At 40.9% G+C, this 14,171-nt stretch overlaps 1 protein-coding gene across 1 annotated transcript in view; it reads left to right on the plus strand.

Annotated features, from left to right (window-relative positions):
• The window catches only part of DNAJC1 (DnaJ heat shock protein family (Hsp40) member C1), a 197,935-nt gene continuing 187,675 nt past the window's right edge, over positions 3,912-14,171 (plus strand). Inside the window, exon 1 of the mRNA XM_005668160.2 lies at positions 3,912-4,432. Coding sequence (XP_005668217.2) covers positions 4,235-4,432 — 198 coding nt within the window. The 5' untranslated portion in view covers positions 3,912-4,234. The remainder of the gene's footprint in view (positions 4,433-14,171) is intronic.

The raw sequence follows: 14,171 nt of genomic DNA on the forward strand, positions 1-14,171 counted from the left end.
GCTCAGAACTCTCACCCCTGTAGGTGAGTCTCTGTGAACCAGTTAGTTTCCAGTTTGTAGGGCTTCCCACCCAGGAGGTATAGGGTTGTTTATATCATGTAACCACCCCTCCTACCTCTTGATGTGGCCTCCTCTTTGTCTTCTGGAGGAGGATATCTTTTTGAAGGTTTCTGGTCCATTTGGGTGAAGATTGCTGAGCCTTTGGTTGTGAATTTTGTTGTTTTTAGGAGCGAAGTTAAGCTCCAGAGTCCTTCTATTTCACCACCTTAATCCCATCTCCAATAGTTAAAGTCCTTATCTGGACTCCAATAGCTGGCTTATCTGTGGGGCTTATTTTATCTAATTTTTTCTCTTGCTTATTGGTCAAATTTTCCTGTTTTTCACACATCTCATAATTTTTAACCATAGGCCAGACTTTTATATTAAAAAGTATAGCCAATAAAGATGATGTTATTTTCCCCTAGAGATGAAAACAGACACTTAGGGTGAAGGTCAGGGATTGAGCTTAGGTTGGAGTTTTAGTAAGATTCAGTCAACTTCTGCTTTCTCGGTTTCTTAGGTGCGATTCCCCTGGGATTTTGATAGAGACACTGCAAGGTTTCTGTCTTCTCAGCCCAGCAGATACAGTTCTGCTTTTCAGAGGCTTTAAACTTAGATCTTTATCCTCCTACTCACACTACTTCAGAAATACTGCAGATGTCTTGAGGGGGAAGACTGTGTATTTGAGGCAGACTCCTCTTTTTAGGTAGAGCTCATTTTGTCTGCACTGGTAGAACGTGGGGGGATTTTACTCTTCCTGTCCTTCAGCCTCCCCCGCCACCCCAGAATTCAGCAAATGTTCTGTGAGAAAGCTGGCTGTAGGTCTGGGGCTCCTCTACATTTCCAACCCATTACACAACTCATACAACTGTTAAACATTTCACTGGTTTCTCTCTTCCTGTGTACACTGCCTCTGCCCAGGCCAAGCTTCATCAGTCCATGCCCAGAACCATTAAATGTCACCAGATAAGAAAACAGCTGTCAAATGTGAGCTTACTTAGTCCTGGCTTTAGCAAAAGGAGATTTATTCAATTGCATTGTCCTCTGGGAAAAAAGACTGAACGTGTGAAAATGCCAAGCTGGAAGTCTAAATGTGAGTGTCACTGTGGTCTTTGCAGAGACCTGGACCAGAACAAGCAAGGACATAATTTCAGGGTGGACTATTGCCATTGGAACTGAGCAGGAGGAAGCTTCAAGAGCAATACCTTATGGCAAGGAGAAGCAGTAACAGCACTGTACCGAACAGGCTTTAGTTCTCTTTTAGTTTGGCCTTGGAAAGAGAACTATTTCCTTTTCCTTTTTTCTTTTGGCCAAGCCCGCAGCATGCAGAAGTTCTGGGGCCAAGGATTGAACCTATGCCACAGCAGTGACAACGCCATATCCTTAACCCACTGGGCCAACAGGGGACTCCAAGAACTATTTCCTTTAGATGGAGTAAATCGTCAGAGTTCTTGGACAACATAAGAATAGAACCTGAGAGGAAAGTACCAGATTGCTAAAATATCAGGGCAAGGATCCTAGATTTACGGCAATAAGGTGCCAGTTTCAAATGTTATATTGCACTTAATTCAAATGATCAAATTAGGACAAAAGATGAATGTTGGAATATTATGTAAAAGTAGTACTTAGGATTATTGCTTTCATTTTATTTTGATGTTTTATTCATTGCATAAACATAAGCTAATTTAGAGACTTGGTAAAAATGCCTTTCACTTTAAGGAAACTGATCTCAAAAATCAAACTAAAAAAATAGTTGGGAGAGAAATGGAAGTGGGGAGGTATCCACGGGATTCAATTCAACTAGTTAAATGCTTGTATATACTATGCATTGTGCTTGGCACTGAGTGTACACTGAAAAAGGTCATACCCCTGGCTAGGGACTGAAAGTCTCTGTCCTCCCCAGATTCATATGTTGAAGCCCTAGTGCCCAAGGTGATGGTATTCAGTGGTGGGGCTTTTGGGAGAAAATTATGTTTAGATGAGATTGTGATGGTGGAGCCCATATTGTGGGATTATTGCCCTTATAAGAGGAGAGACTAGCTCTCTCTCTCCTCCTCCCCGACACGCCCCTTTGCAACCTAGAAGCGAGTCCTCAGAACTCCACTGTGCTGACCCTTTCCAGTTGCACTTCCCAGTCTCCAGAACTGTGAGAAATAAATGTCTGTGGTTTAAACCACACAGTCTATGGTATTTTGTTATAGCAGCCCAAGTTGACCAAGACACCTCTGCTTCTATATCTTTGAAAGTTAAGCCTTATGTTGAATTTAAAATGGGATGAGGAGTTCCTGTTGTGGCTCAGTGGGTTAAGGACCCACCTTTGTCTCTGTGAGGATGTGGGTTCAGTCCCTGCCCCCCCTCAGTGGGTTAAGGATCCGTAGTTGCCACAAGCTGTCACAGAGGCAGCTCAGATCTGGTGTTGCTGTGGTGTAGGCTGGCAGCTGCAGCTCTGATTCGACCCCTAGCCCAGAAACTTCCATATGCTGCAGGTGCACCCTTAAAAAGATAAAATGGGATGACTTCAAGTGTATATATTACTTTTAAGCAAGATACACTTGCATTCATTTATAACTATTTAAAAATACTTCTAGGGAGTTCCCTTCGTGGCTCAGTGGTTAACGAATCTGACTAGGAACCATGAGGTTGCAGGTTCGATCCCTGGCCTTGCTCAGTGGGTTAAGGATGTGGCATTGCTGTAATCTGTGGTGTACGTTGCAGACGAGGCTCGGATCCCACGTTGCTGTGGCTCTGGTGCAGGTCGGTGGCTACAGCTCCGATTAGACCCCTAGCCTGGGAACCTCCATATGCCGTCAGAAGCAGCCCTGGAAAAGTCAAAAAGACAAAAATAAATAAATAAAAATACATCTAAAACTGCAATAATAGAAGGATTTCTTCAGTAAGATTTACTTCCTGGATGCTGTTTTTGTAAACTTTGTCAAACATAATATATTCTTGCCATGAGAGCAAAAGTAGCTTTATCATTATCCCATGGAACTAAATTCAGCTGGTGGAATCTCAGAAGGGAAAAGCATAAGATCAAACTCAAAACTGGTCAAGCATCCTGAGTTATACAGCATTTTTTCCTTCCCTTCTGCTTCCTTATCAAGAGTAGGGAGTCAGAAAGGAGAAATGTGAGAAAGCTTTGAAGAAAATAAGATTGACATAAGAGAAAGCGATAGTCGTGGAAGAAAAAAAAAAAAAAACGACTTAAAAATAGAGTGGGAAGTGAGACACTGATGGGAAAGAGTGGGGGTTTTTAGCCTAATGTCTTTAAAAACAGACATCAGTTGGGAAAGGAACCCCAGTTGGAAAGCTGCTGAAATGGATACACTACACTTCCCTTAAGACTGTGTGACTTAATGACTTAGCCAGGTTTATTAATTTCTAATTAATTTCTATCAGGCTACCTGTTTTATGGTATTATGCCTGTAAACCTTAATTCATAATTAGAAGTTTACTTTTTGTCTTGGTTCAAATTTAATGTCTTCTTCACCTCTCTCAAGAGGATATTTTATTCTGTAGATCTGCCCCTTTTAGGCCCTGCGTTCAGTTCCTTCTCTTTGCAGATGGAATATTGAAATGTATGCAACAGAGGCTGTAATCAATTAATCAGTCCTCAAACGTGCTTTTAGTTTTGGTAGCGTAAGAAAGTAGCTGCTTCAAAGATACTTGGGATGTTCCAGGTAGATGTGCGATGTCCACAACTACCCACGTCTCTTAATCTGTGTCAATACACGTAGAACTTCTCCAGCGCGCCACGACGAGAGGCACTTCTCCAAGGCCCAGGTCTGGGGCACCGGCTTCCCTACTTCCGGCCCCGCCCCCTCTCCGGAGGTTGCTAGGAGACGTGATGTCACCGGAAGCGAGGCCTGGGATAGGCTGAGGCGAGGGGAAGCCTCTCCCCCGAGCAACCTCAGCTCCCGGCGCTGGCTTTCCAGCTGTCTGTAGGCCTGGGTGAAGGGTAAGGGTCCGCGAAGGGTGGAGCTGACCGCGGCCCCTCCCGCTCTCCCGCCGCTGTGTCCGTCCGCTCCCGCCGCCCCTGCCCTCCATCCAGGACCGGCCGTGGGGCGGGCGACTTCGCGGCGGCTGCCGGTGCTCCTAACTGAAAGGCACTGTTTCCACAGCCCGCGCTGTCCGCCACGTCCCCGGTCTCGGCCGACGGCGCTGCGCGGCGGGTGACCTCTCCGAGCCCGGCGCGATGACGGCTCCTTGCTCCCGGCTGGCCCGGCTTCCTCCGCGCCGCCGGCTCCGGCTCTTGCCGTTCCCGCCGCCGCTGCTGTTGCTGCTGCTGGCGGCCGCGGGCCCCGCGCGCGGCTGGGAGAGCGGAGACCTGGAGTTGTTTGACTTGGTGGAGGAGGTGCAGCTCAACTTCTACCAGTTCCTCGGGGTGCAGCAGGTAAGCGGGGCCACCCGCCCGCCCGAGGGCTGCGCGTTGGGACAGAAACCTGCCGGTCCCGGCGGAAAGGAGGGGGTGGGGCGGACTGTGACCCCGATTCCTCCGCGGGAGCCGGGCATGCGGGGCAAGACTTGGCCATCCCGGGTTCGGCTGCCGTCCTCAGTCCGACCCACCGGGGTCTCCTCGTAACCAGCCTCAGAGGGAATGGCCTGCCTTCCCCAATTCCTCACCGCCCGGCTCCCCTTCTCAAGTTCCGGTCTCAGTGACAGGCTGGAGGTGCCACCAGCCTGGGGTAGGGACCCTTCTCTTTTTCTCTGCCATTCTGGGGAGATTTTTGCGCCAAGCTTTGCTGGAGGAACAAGGAAGAGTGGCGTGGGTAAATCTTTTACTCTTTCCTTTCCTGCCGCGTGAATGTGGGAAAGAGTAGTCGTGTCTCTAAATTTTCATTTTCCCAATTGCACTTATCTGTCTTGTAGCAGCCTCCTTTCCTCTGCCTTTCCGGGAAGGTGGGAATGCATTTTGGTTGGTGTCTGGATGGCAGAAGTTGTTCGTTCTTGCCTAAGTTTGGAATCTATTTAGCCTGTTGGATAGGGTTTGTAGCACAGTTTAGAAATCTGGAGAAACTTGAAACCCCTGCGGTATTGGTCCTGGAATTCGTAGAAGGAGCTCTCGAGTGTTCCGGGACGGTGGAGGCACCTGGGGGGCTCCGGCAAGAGAAGCCCGACCAGTAGCGCAGGATCTTTGTCTTTTTCTTTTCCTTTCGTTTCGTTCTTTTTGGCTTGAGACTTTAACTGGTAACATCCGTTTGTTACTCTGCTTACACCCCGGGAGTGGTGAATGAGAGTGGATATTCCGTCTCTGAATCCTCCTGACAAGAAGATGCCTTTTCACTGATTGAACGAATATGGGGTGAAAGAGTTTCACATGAGCTGATTGAGCCCTGCATAAAATGCTTTGAATAGTTATGGGTGTGGGGGGGAGACAGACAAACTAAGGTTTACCAACAGTTGTCATTCGAGGCACACTTCACAGTATATTTCCCCCTTACAGTTTATCATAACTTTGTGTGAACTGTTGAGCTTAACACTAAACGGAACTTTACTTTTCAGTTAAATGTAGTTGAATATAAAACTGCTGTTGCCATGGCATCATGATTTTAACAAACTGCAATTTTGTAAGAGTTAAAGGGAGTTTAAGCATTTCACACTTCAGATTCTTATGTGCAAACAATTATATGATAATTATCTATATTCATTATCTTCACCTAGTGCCACTTCCTGCTTGAAGAGACAAAGCACACCTCATTTCAAAGTAAATGGTGATGCAATATGAGTAAAAATCATTAGAGAAATATAACTCCAAAGGCTTTTACGATTGGCTTTAATACTGAGGATTTATCATAATTGATTAGATTCTGTAGTTAGAGAGTCTTACACATAACCTATCCAAACATTTTGAAGATGTTCTCCAATTATTCATGGAGCATTAAGCCCCTTTAGAAGAATACAGAAATGTAATAGCAATGGTTTAAATTTTAGTTTATGCAATCTAGCATGCATGTGAACTCTCATAAAATTTTCATTTATAAATTCATGCAGTTTAATTTGCAGTGTAAGGCAGTGTGAACAACCAGAGCATTTGACTATATGGGCACAGATAGGAAAATAAAGAAGCATAGATAATTGAGAAGATTCTATGTTGAGGTAGAATTTGAACAGGAGTATTCAGAAAATTGTTTTAATCTTTGTTTCTCTATTCAGATGTGTTGAAATTGGAAAGAATATAGATGAAACTTTATTCCAAGCAGATAAATTGATTGGAACAAGTTCTTTACGTTACACTGAATCTTAACTTTTTTGGGAGAATTTCAGGAGACCAGAAATTTGGTAGGGACAAATGCAGCCTGTCTTGGTGTCTGGATTGCAGAAGTTGTTCATTCTTGCCTGCAGTTTGGAATCTATTTAGCCTGTTGGATAGGGTTTGTACCACAGTTTAGAAATCTAAACTGGGCCGTTAATGTGTACTTTCAAGCCAGAGCCAACCAATCTCTTCTTGACTAGCCAGACATGAGGGACCAGAACAAAGTAGATAAGTTAATTACTCAAGAATGGTGACCTGGCTCTACACACTTATCAGTTTTGTTGTTTTCATTCAACAGAGATTAAGTAAGCTCATCCCTACTAAATTTTAAGTACTGGGAATTGGCCAGTATATAAAATTAAACCCCCTGAACTCATGGCACTCACATTTTAGTAGGGGAAACAGATAGTAAACAACCAGACAAATAAATGTCAGATGGTCAGAGAAGGCTTCAGAAGGAAGGAAGGCTATAAATGCACTTAAGTATGTCAGACAGTCCAGGGCAAAGGCCTTGAGATGGGGGCTTGCTTAGTATTTGAAGAATGACAAAGCAGCCAGTGTGGCTGGAGCAGGATGCAGTAGGTGAGATCAGAGTTGTGCGGGTTGGGGGGAGATCTTTTAGGGCTTCATAAGTCAATATAAGGATTTTGGCTATTACTTCTAAGTTGGGGATGGAGGGGTTGAACAGAAGAAGTACATGATTGCCTTCAATCTTGAAATGATCACTTTGTGTTGCAGGTCATCAATGTGTATGTTATAAATTACTTGGATAATTGTAGTATAAAATGGGTGGTGCAAAGTGGTCAGATTCTGGATATAATTTGATTATAGAGGTTAACAAAATTTTGCTGATTGTTTAAATGAGGGATGTGGGGAGGGGAGAGAAAAGTTGAGGATAATACTAAAGCTTTTTCTAAACCTCAGAAACTGACTGAATAAATACTTGACTCTCTGGACTTGAGATGGTGAGCCTAGAATAGAAATAGGTATGGTTGGGGGCAATCAGTAATTTGGTTTTGGTCATGCTAAATTTGAATGTCAAATAAACAGTAAAATAGAGCTGGTGTATGGGCAGTAGGTTATCCAAGCCTGAGTTGTAAGAAGAAAGTCATGCAGTGTAGACAGTAAATTAGAGCGTCTTGGCACTTACTAGGTAATTTGAAGCCACAAAACCAGGTGAGTTCACTAAGGGAGTGACTGTAGGAAAAAGAAAAGAGTGGTCTGGGAGCTGGACCATGGGAGGAACCAGGGAAGGAGATGGAGAAGGAACAGCCAGTGAAGTAGGAGGCAAACCAAGAAAAGATGGTCTCTTTCAAGTCAGGTGAAGTAAGGATTTTAAAGAGGAGAAAGTGATCAGCGGGATAAGTGCTGCTCTTAATTTAAATAAGCTGAGTTCTGAGCGTTGCGTGTCAAATAACAGTGTGGAGGTCATGAGCTACCTCAGCAAGAGCTGTGTCAGCAGAGTAGTGAGATCAATAGCTTGGTTAAATTGAGTTCAGAAGAGAAGGAAGAGGGGAGATTTGGAGACAATTAATACAAAAGATTCTTGAAGTTCCCATTGTGGCTCAGCAGATTAAGAACCTGACATAATCTCTGAGAGGATGCAGGTTCAATCCCTGGCCTTGCTGAGTAGGTTGAGGATCCGGCATTGCCACAAGTTACAGCATGGGTTGCAGATGCAGCTTGAATCCAGTGTTGCCATGGCTGTGGTGTAGGCCAGCAGCTGCAGTTCCAGTTCTACCCCTGCCCTGGGAACTTCCATATGCCTCAGGTGTGGCCCTAAAAAGAAAAAAGAAAGAAAAATTCTGAGATATCCATACTCTGAACTAGATGCCAGGGATGATTAGTGACAGAATGTGGCATCCATTTTATCTCCTTTTCCACCAGGTCTAAGTTTGCTCAGTCACTCCCTAAAATCTGTAATTGGAGTAATCAGTGACTTTTAGAACTTGGACCAGGCCGCTAACTGGCTTATGATCTTGTCAAATTAGTTGCCTCACTTCTAGGACAAATGGTAGTTTCTTTATTTACTTCCTAGTAGACACTTAAATATTTATTAAGTGAAAAAGTATAAACATGGTTAACTAAAACCAAACAGTGTTTCACTGAGTGAATAATTGCTTGACAGTTTTTACTCAGTAGATTATATTTATATATGGCCTTTTATTGCTCTCATACAGCAAAGGAATCTCTTTCCATGTATTCCTCGGTTTCAAATTGGTTCTAAAAGCTTTTGAAGGGATTCCAGAAGATTTTAGTGGTGGTGTGTACACAGGTGACATACCAGAGGCTTGATCCATTTTTAGAGTGACTTTGTTGTTCACAGGGCATTCCAGTTTGGATTTTGCATCTTTTCAGAGGATACAGGGTAGAATATTAGAGAAGTATAGGGAAAACAGATGTGTTATTGAAATATCTTTCACTAGTAACTTAAATTCTAGGTTCCCAACAGTATTTATATTTCCTTTAACAGCTTCTGCTCCGTGGACATCTGTATTTCTTATGGGGTCAGTGGCAATTCTATATTGTCTCAGTGTCTTTTGGGACCATGACTTTCTTTATCCTTTGTACAGTGTTCTAGCCAACAATAACTATTTCATAGTCTTTTAAAAATCTGTGAATTGAAATTGTTAATAAGCTAAGTGATCTTAAATTTTGCAGTGTTTACTTTCTGATGAAGTCAAAGGAGTTTTCTTAGTGCCACTCATTATAGATTCCTGTTCATAGAGCTAGTAAATGTGCCTTTCTCTTGTCAATTTTTAAATAACTGCATCCTTACATTCTAATGAATGCCGAAACCTAGTTTAAAAAATAAAACTATTGTGAAGTGACATGTGCTTACAAAATTGTTGGATTTTAACTTTTTAATCAGAATCTGTAAAGCTCTTTCAGTCTGTATTTCCAGTGCACAGAATGCGTAAATGCACAGAATAGCAGCTTGTATGAGGGAGGGACAATTATGGCCCACTTATCCCATATGCTCATCCAAAGTTTAGACCTCTCTTGCCAAACTTTGACCCATCTTTTACATCTTTGGATGGATAAGTGAGTTACCTTGGTGGAGTATTGTTGCCTTTGGTTTGCTTTGCTTAAGTGGGGAGAGCAAACCAATCAAAAAGCTATGTGGAGTTGGACTCATTCTCTTCTCTGCCTAGACCAGTAAGGCAGTTATTATCCTGGCCAGACTTTCTCTTGACGCTGCTGTCTCCGTCTAGACTGAAGATGGGAGGGCAAAAATTGCCAGCAAGCCTGTTTGGCTCCCATACATAAATTCTCCAGTAGCTTTTCAGCAGTGAAGGTGCTATTTGATCTCTATTTACCTGGCTCTTGTGTTTAGTGTTTTTTGGATGGGAAAAACACAGAATCATTTATGGGGGCTTCTTGACTCTGTCATGGTGCTTTTTAGAAATAAAGAGGAAGATCTCTTTCATAACTGACTGGTGAACCGGTACTGTGATTTTCAGTTCTCTCTAGTGACCCTTGTGGTAGATTCCACTGAGCTTGTGGGGGTGGTTGAATACAGTTCACTCTTTCTCCAGTGAGTCTATTGCCTGGTAAATCTATGTCATGTAAGAGTCACTCCTCTATTTTCATTGTAGAATCCAAAATTATTTGTTAGGAGAGAGAGAGAGATACACAAAGTCTGCAATGGTAGATATCCTTTCAGTCATTTGCATTTCTGATGTAAAGCATAGCATAGCATGTATAGAATTAGAGCTGAATAATTAGTTATCTAATGGTATGCATACTTGCATCTGATTGGATTATTATAAAATTAGTTTACTTTTCTTACATATTCACTGTTTAGTGGAGGTTGCCTCGACATGTTTTATGGGGAAAAGCAAGTCTATTAGGCAACTTTTGCCACGTAATCTAGTGCTGATGGAACAGAAATCCTCTTCTAGTTAAAGGTTTCCTTTTTCTTTTTATGCTATCCTAGAAATTTTTGTCATATTACTCCTACACACACCCTAAGCTGAACTGGGAAATTGGAACTGTCATTTGTTATTACAATTATTCTTAGAGTTATATTCTAAAAAAGTAAAAGTTACTATTTTACCCAGTAATAGGTATAATGTGAATTTCAACAGTGTTATGTTTTATTCAATGCTGGGAATGATACACGGGATGGGATGGAGTTGAGGGTAGATATTTGACTTGGTTGCTTAGAGGAGAGCATATGTGGCAGTTGTACCACCAGTACAAATACTTCGATAAAATGCCTAGTACATTAAGCCAGTCTCAACTCTGTGTTTTCTACCAATGAACTACTTATTGCACAGACTGCTGCTGTATGGTCTTGGGAATCTTTTTCTAAGCCAGACATTATTGGGTCTATTTGGATAGTAATGATGTCAATTAATTCCACCCAGAATTAAAACAACCCCAAAGCTATTCTTATATAGAGGTGTGCAAAGATGGAAGGAAAGGAGTTGCAGTGAAAAGAGAGACTTCTAAATTGGGTGAAGCAGGACCCTAGACCATTTTATAATGAAGTTATAGTTATATGTATTTTCAGAAGCCTTTATTTTCATCAAAACACTTACTTGTGAAAGATAGGTCCTATACCTAATGGAGGTAAAAATAAGATTATGTCTTAAATAACATCATAGTACTCCATTTTAAGGGCTAAATTTTTTAAACTTATATTCACTGAAATTTTTGTCTAAGTGTGTCATTAGGACTTAATTAGAAATTTAATCTAAAGTTTGTATCTTATTCCCATCTGCCTTAATACTAAAATAAGGTTAGAACTCATTCACTTACCCAGTTAAGTGTTTCTGATTATCATCATCCAGCAGCTAGACTCTGTGAGTAATCAGGCAAGTTGGAAAAGCAAGGGCATGCCACAACCTACATTTTTTGGTTAGAATATGTGCATAAAACAGTATGTTTCATTATTAGACAGAAGCCCATTTTAGTGCCACTGAGGCAGTGGGCATAAAGCTATGTGCAGCTACATGGTCAGCTAATAGAATTTGAATTAAATATTAAAGGTAAGAGTCTAGGATCTGGAATTAAATATAGGATGCCTCATAGTATCAGCAGCGGTATTAAAATGGAAAAGAAGCAGTATTAAAATGCCACTAGGTGCAAACACCAGAGTTCTAAAAGGAAATAATTTTCTTAAATTTTGGAGTACATACAACTCCTGGTTATAGAAAGCACAAGACTTTTAAAAAGCCACATGAGACCCCACTGTAACATGTGTAGTGAGCAGTAGCCAAAATGAGTTAAGACCAGAAAGATTGTTGTTGTCATTTATTGGGAGGGTCCATATACATGCCTGTAGAGTCTTCTTATTTTTACCCCATACTTAAGACTTTATTTGTACCAATAAAATGGATCAGGTTAAGGAAGCTATCCCATGACCAATTACTAAGAAGCCTCTTTTGGGAATTTTGAAAAAAAAAATACAAATATTATTAGCAGTTATTTTCACTTATCACATTTGTAGTTAACAGATAAGCATTTAGGTTCTCTGCCTTTAGTATTTTGTGTTAGAATTGGTGATTAAATTTGATTTAAGAAAGTTAATGTATTTATGGATAATGTAGATTGACTGGAAATTATTGTTACTTGTAGTTAAGTATGTCATATAATGCTCAAATGATTGCATAGTAATGATATAATGATATAAAATATGTCATATTTTCTAAAGTCCAAGTGATTGTCATGCTGTGCAGTTCTGTGGTAGTTATACAGAATTCATGTAACTATTTGTATCCTACCTTTGTAAGTATATACATTTTAACAGAGTAAATTAGATCTTGAAATTAGTTTTGGTGGAAACTAATTTCACAGGTTTGCAACAATGCTGCCACTTCTCAAAACATTGTTGAAACTTTTATTTTGTTTGTTTGTTTTTTGTCTTTTGTCCTTTTAGGGCCACACCCGCAGCATATGGAGGTTCCCAGGCTAGGGGTCTAATCGCAGCTGTTGCTGCCGGCCTAGGCCAGAGCCACAGCAACGCTAGATTTGAGCCGCGTCTTAGACCTACACCACAGCTCGCAGCAACGCCAGATCCTTAATCTACTGAACAAGACCAGGGGTGGAACCTGCTACCTCTTGGTTCCTAGTCAGATTCGTTTCCTCTGCACCACAATGGGAACTCCCGAAATGTCTTATTTTGAATTGTCTTCGAAGCCTGCAGCATATTTGGTAGATTATCCTCATTAATAGTAAATTTTTACGATGGATTTGATTTTTGCCTGTAGCTAATAGTCATTTGGAGCTAAATTTGGTGACTAAATTGGGTTAGCAAGCTTGAGTAAGTACATTTTGCATTGACAAAGAGATCAGAAAGTAAATTTCAAGTAAGGCTCATAAACTGGTTTGAGGACTGTTCTCAAAGAAGAATTCCAGAGAGGTTTGGAGGGATAGCAACATGAAGTAAATCTGTAGCCTTACAAAGTAGCAGAATGTATGCCAGTAAGTGACTTTTAGAGTACTTACTACTTTGTGGGTAGCAAATTTTTGGAAGAATTTATACCTACAGAAGAAAACTATATAATAAAAATTATCTCAGTTTTAGAGAAGGGGGATAGAATTGAACTAGAAGAAAATATTATAATTATCTACCTGTGTTTAATATTAAAAACAAGGATCCAGAAAGTATTCACTACATAGTTTTTCTGAAATAATGCTAGTTGAAGCAGAGTGGCAGAGGAACCAGTGTGAACGTTAGGGATAAACACAGTAGCTGAGAATACCACTGAGGGAGAAAGTAGGAAATACACACAGACAAGGAAATGTACACGGGGGGAAATTGCATAAATACAAATACTATATAAATGGTAATGGAGTAATATCTCCATCTTGTGGCCTTTTTTGTATATTGTTGTTAAAAATGTTGAGGGTTGTATTTTCACAACTGTAGGCATAAGTCAGATGAAAATGCAATATGGGTCAGAGAGTTTTTGCAAGGCCTTTTGAGTCTGAGCTTCCCAGTTGGTGTGCAGTAGTCTAGTGTTCTGGGACAGCAATGCCTTCCCTTGAGTGGCCCTAACAGTTAACTCCAGTGTGTCTTACAAATGTAATTTTCTGTGAAATGCCATAGTATGGAAAATGTTGGAAAAGCACTGCAGAGGCATGCAGTTATATTTTTCTTCCAGGGGAAAATTTGTGCATGTATATGAACAGAGTCGTCCTGTATAGTTACTCTCATCAATCCTTGCTATTGTAAAGATCCTCATTTAGCTCTTATAGAATGAAGAGCATTATTTAACATATTGGTGAGAGAATCTGGATATAAAAGGAATCAAGAAGTCTTTGATAAATTAGTGCTCTTCAGTTACTTGATTACTTACTCTGGAAGATGGAATGACCATTAAACATAACCATAGTTTGAAACCATAATTTCAGAGGAATACTTTAGCAATTACTCATAATCTTCTTGTGAAGGGGATACAAATGTCTTTGGAATGTATAAACATACAAATTTGAGTAGCCTAAAGTAATATTTTGCAACACTAGGAGATAAGGTAGTATTTTATTTATAAATCCTGACTGGCATATGTTTCAGATTTTTGACAGATGACGGACTTTTTAAAGCCATTGATCCCTTAGAGAAGCACTGTGCTTCTAAGTCTGGTAGATACTTTAAATTTGTACTACTAGCACACTTCAATTTGGATACTGAATTTTGATTGAAAATACCTGATCTGTGTTGAGATTTCATAGAAAGTGCAGCTAACAAGTAGATACGTGTACTCAAATTCTTGCAAACTAACAAGTAGGTTCATGTACTCAGATTCTTCCAAACATACTTAAAAGCTTTGCAATAACTGAATCAAGTATGTTTTAAAAAGTTAAATATAAATGGCGTCAATTAAACAGTTTGGCTTCTGAGTCGCATTAACACATTTCAAGCGCTCAC

This window comes from Sus scrofa, chromosome 10, assembly GCF_000003025.6.
Source record: "Sus scrofa isolate TJ Tabasco breed Duroc chromosome 10, Sscrofa11.1, whole genome shotgun sequence".
Taxonomy (NCBI): domain Eukaryota; kingdom Metazoa; phylum Chordata; class Mammalia; order Artiodactyla; family Suidae; genus Sus; species Sus scrofa.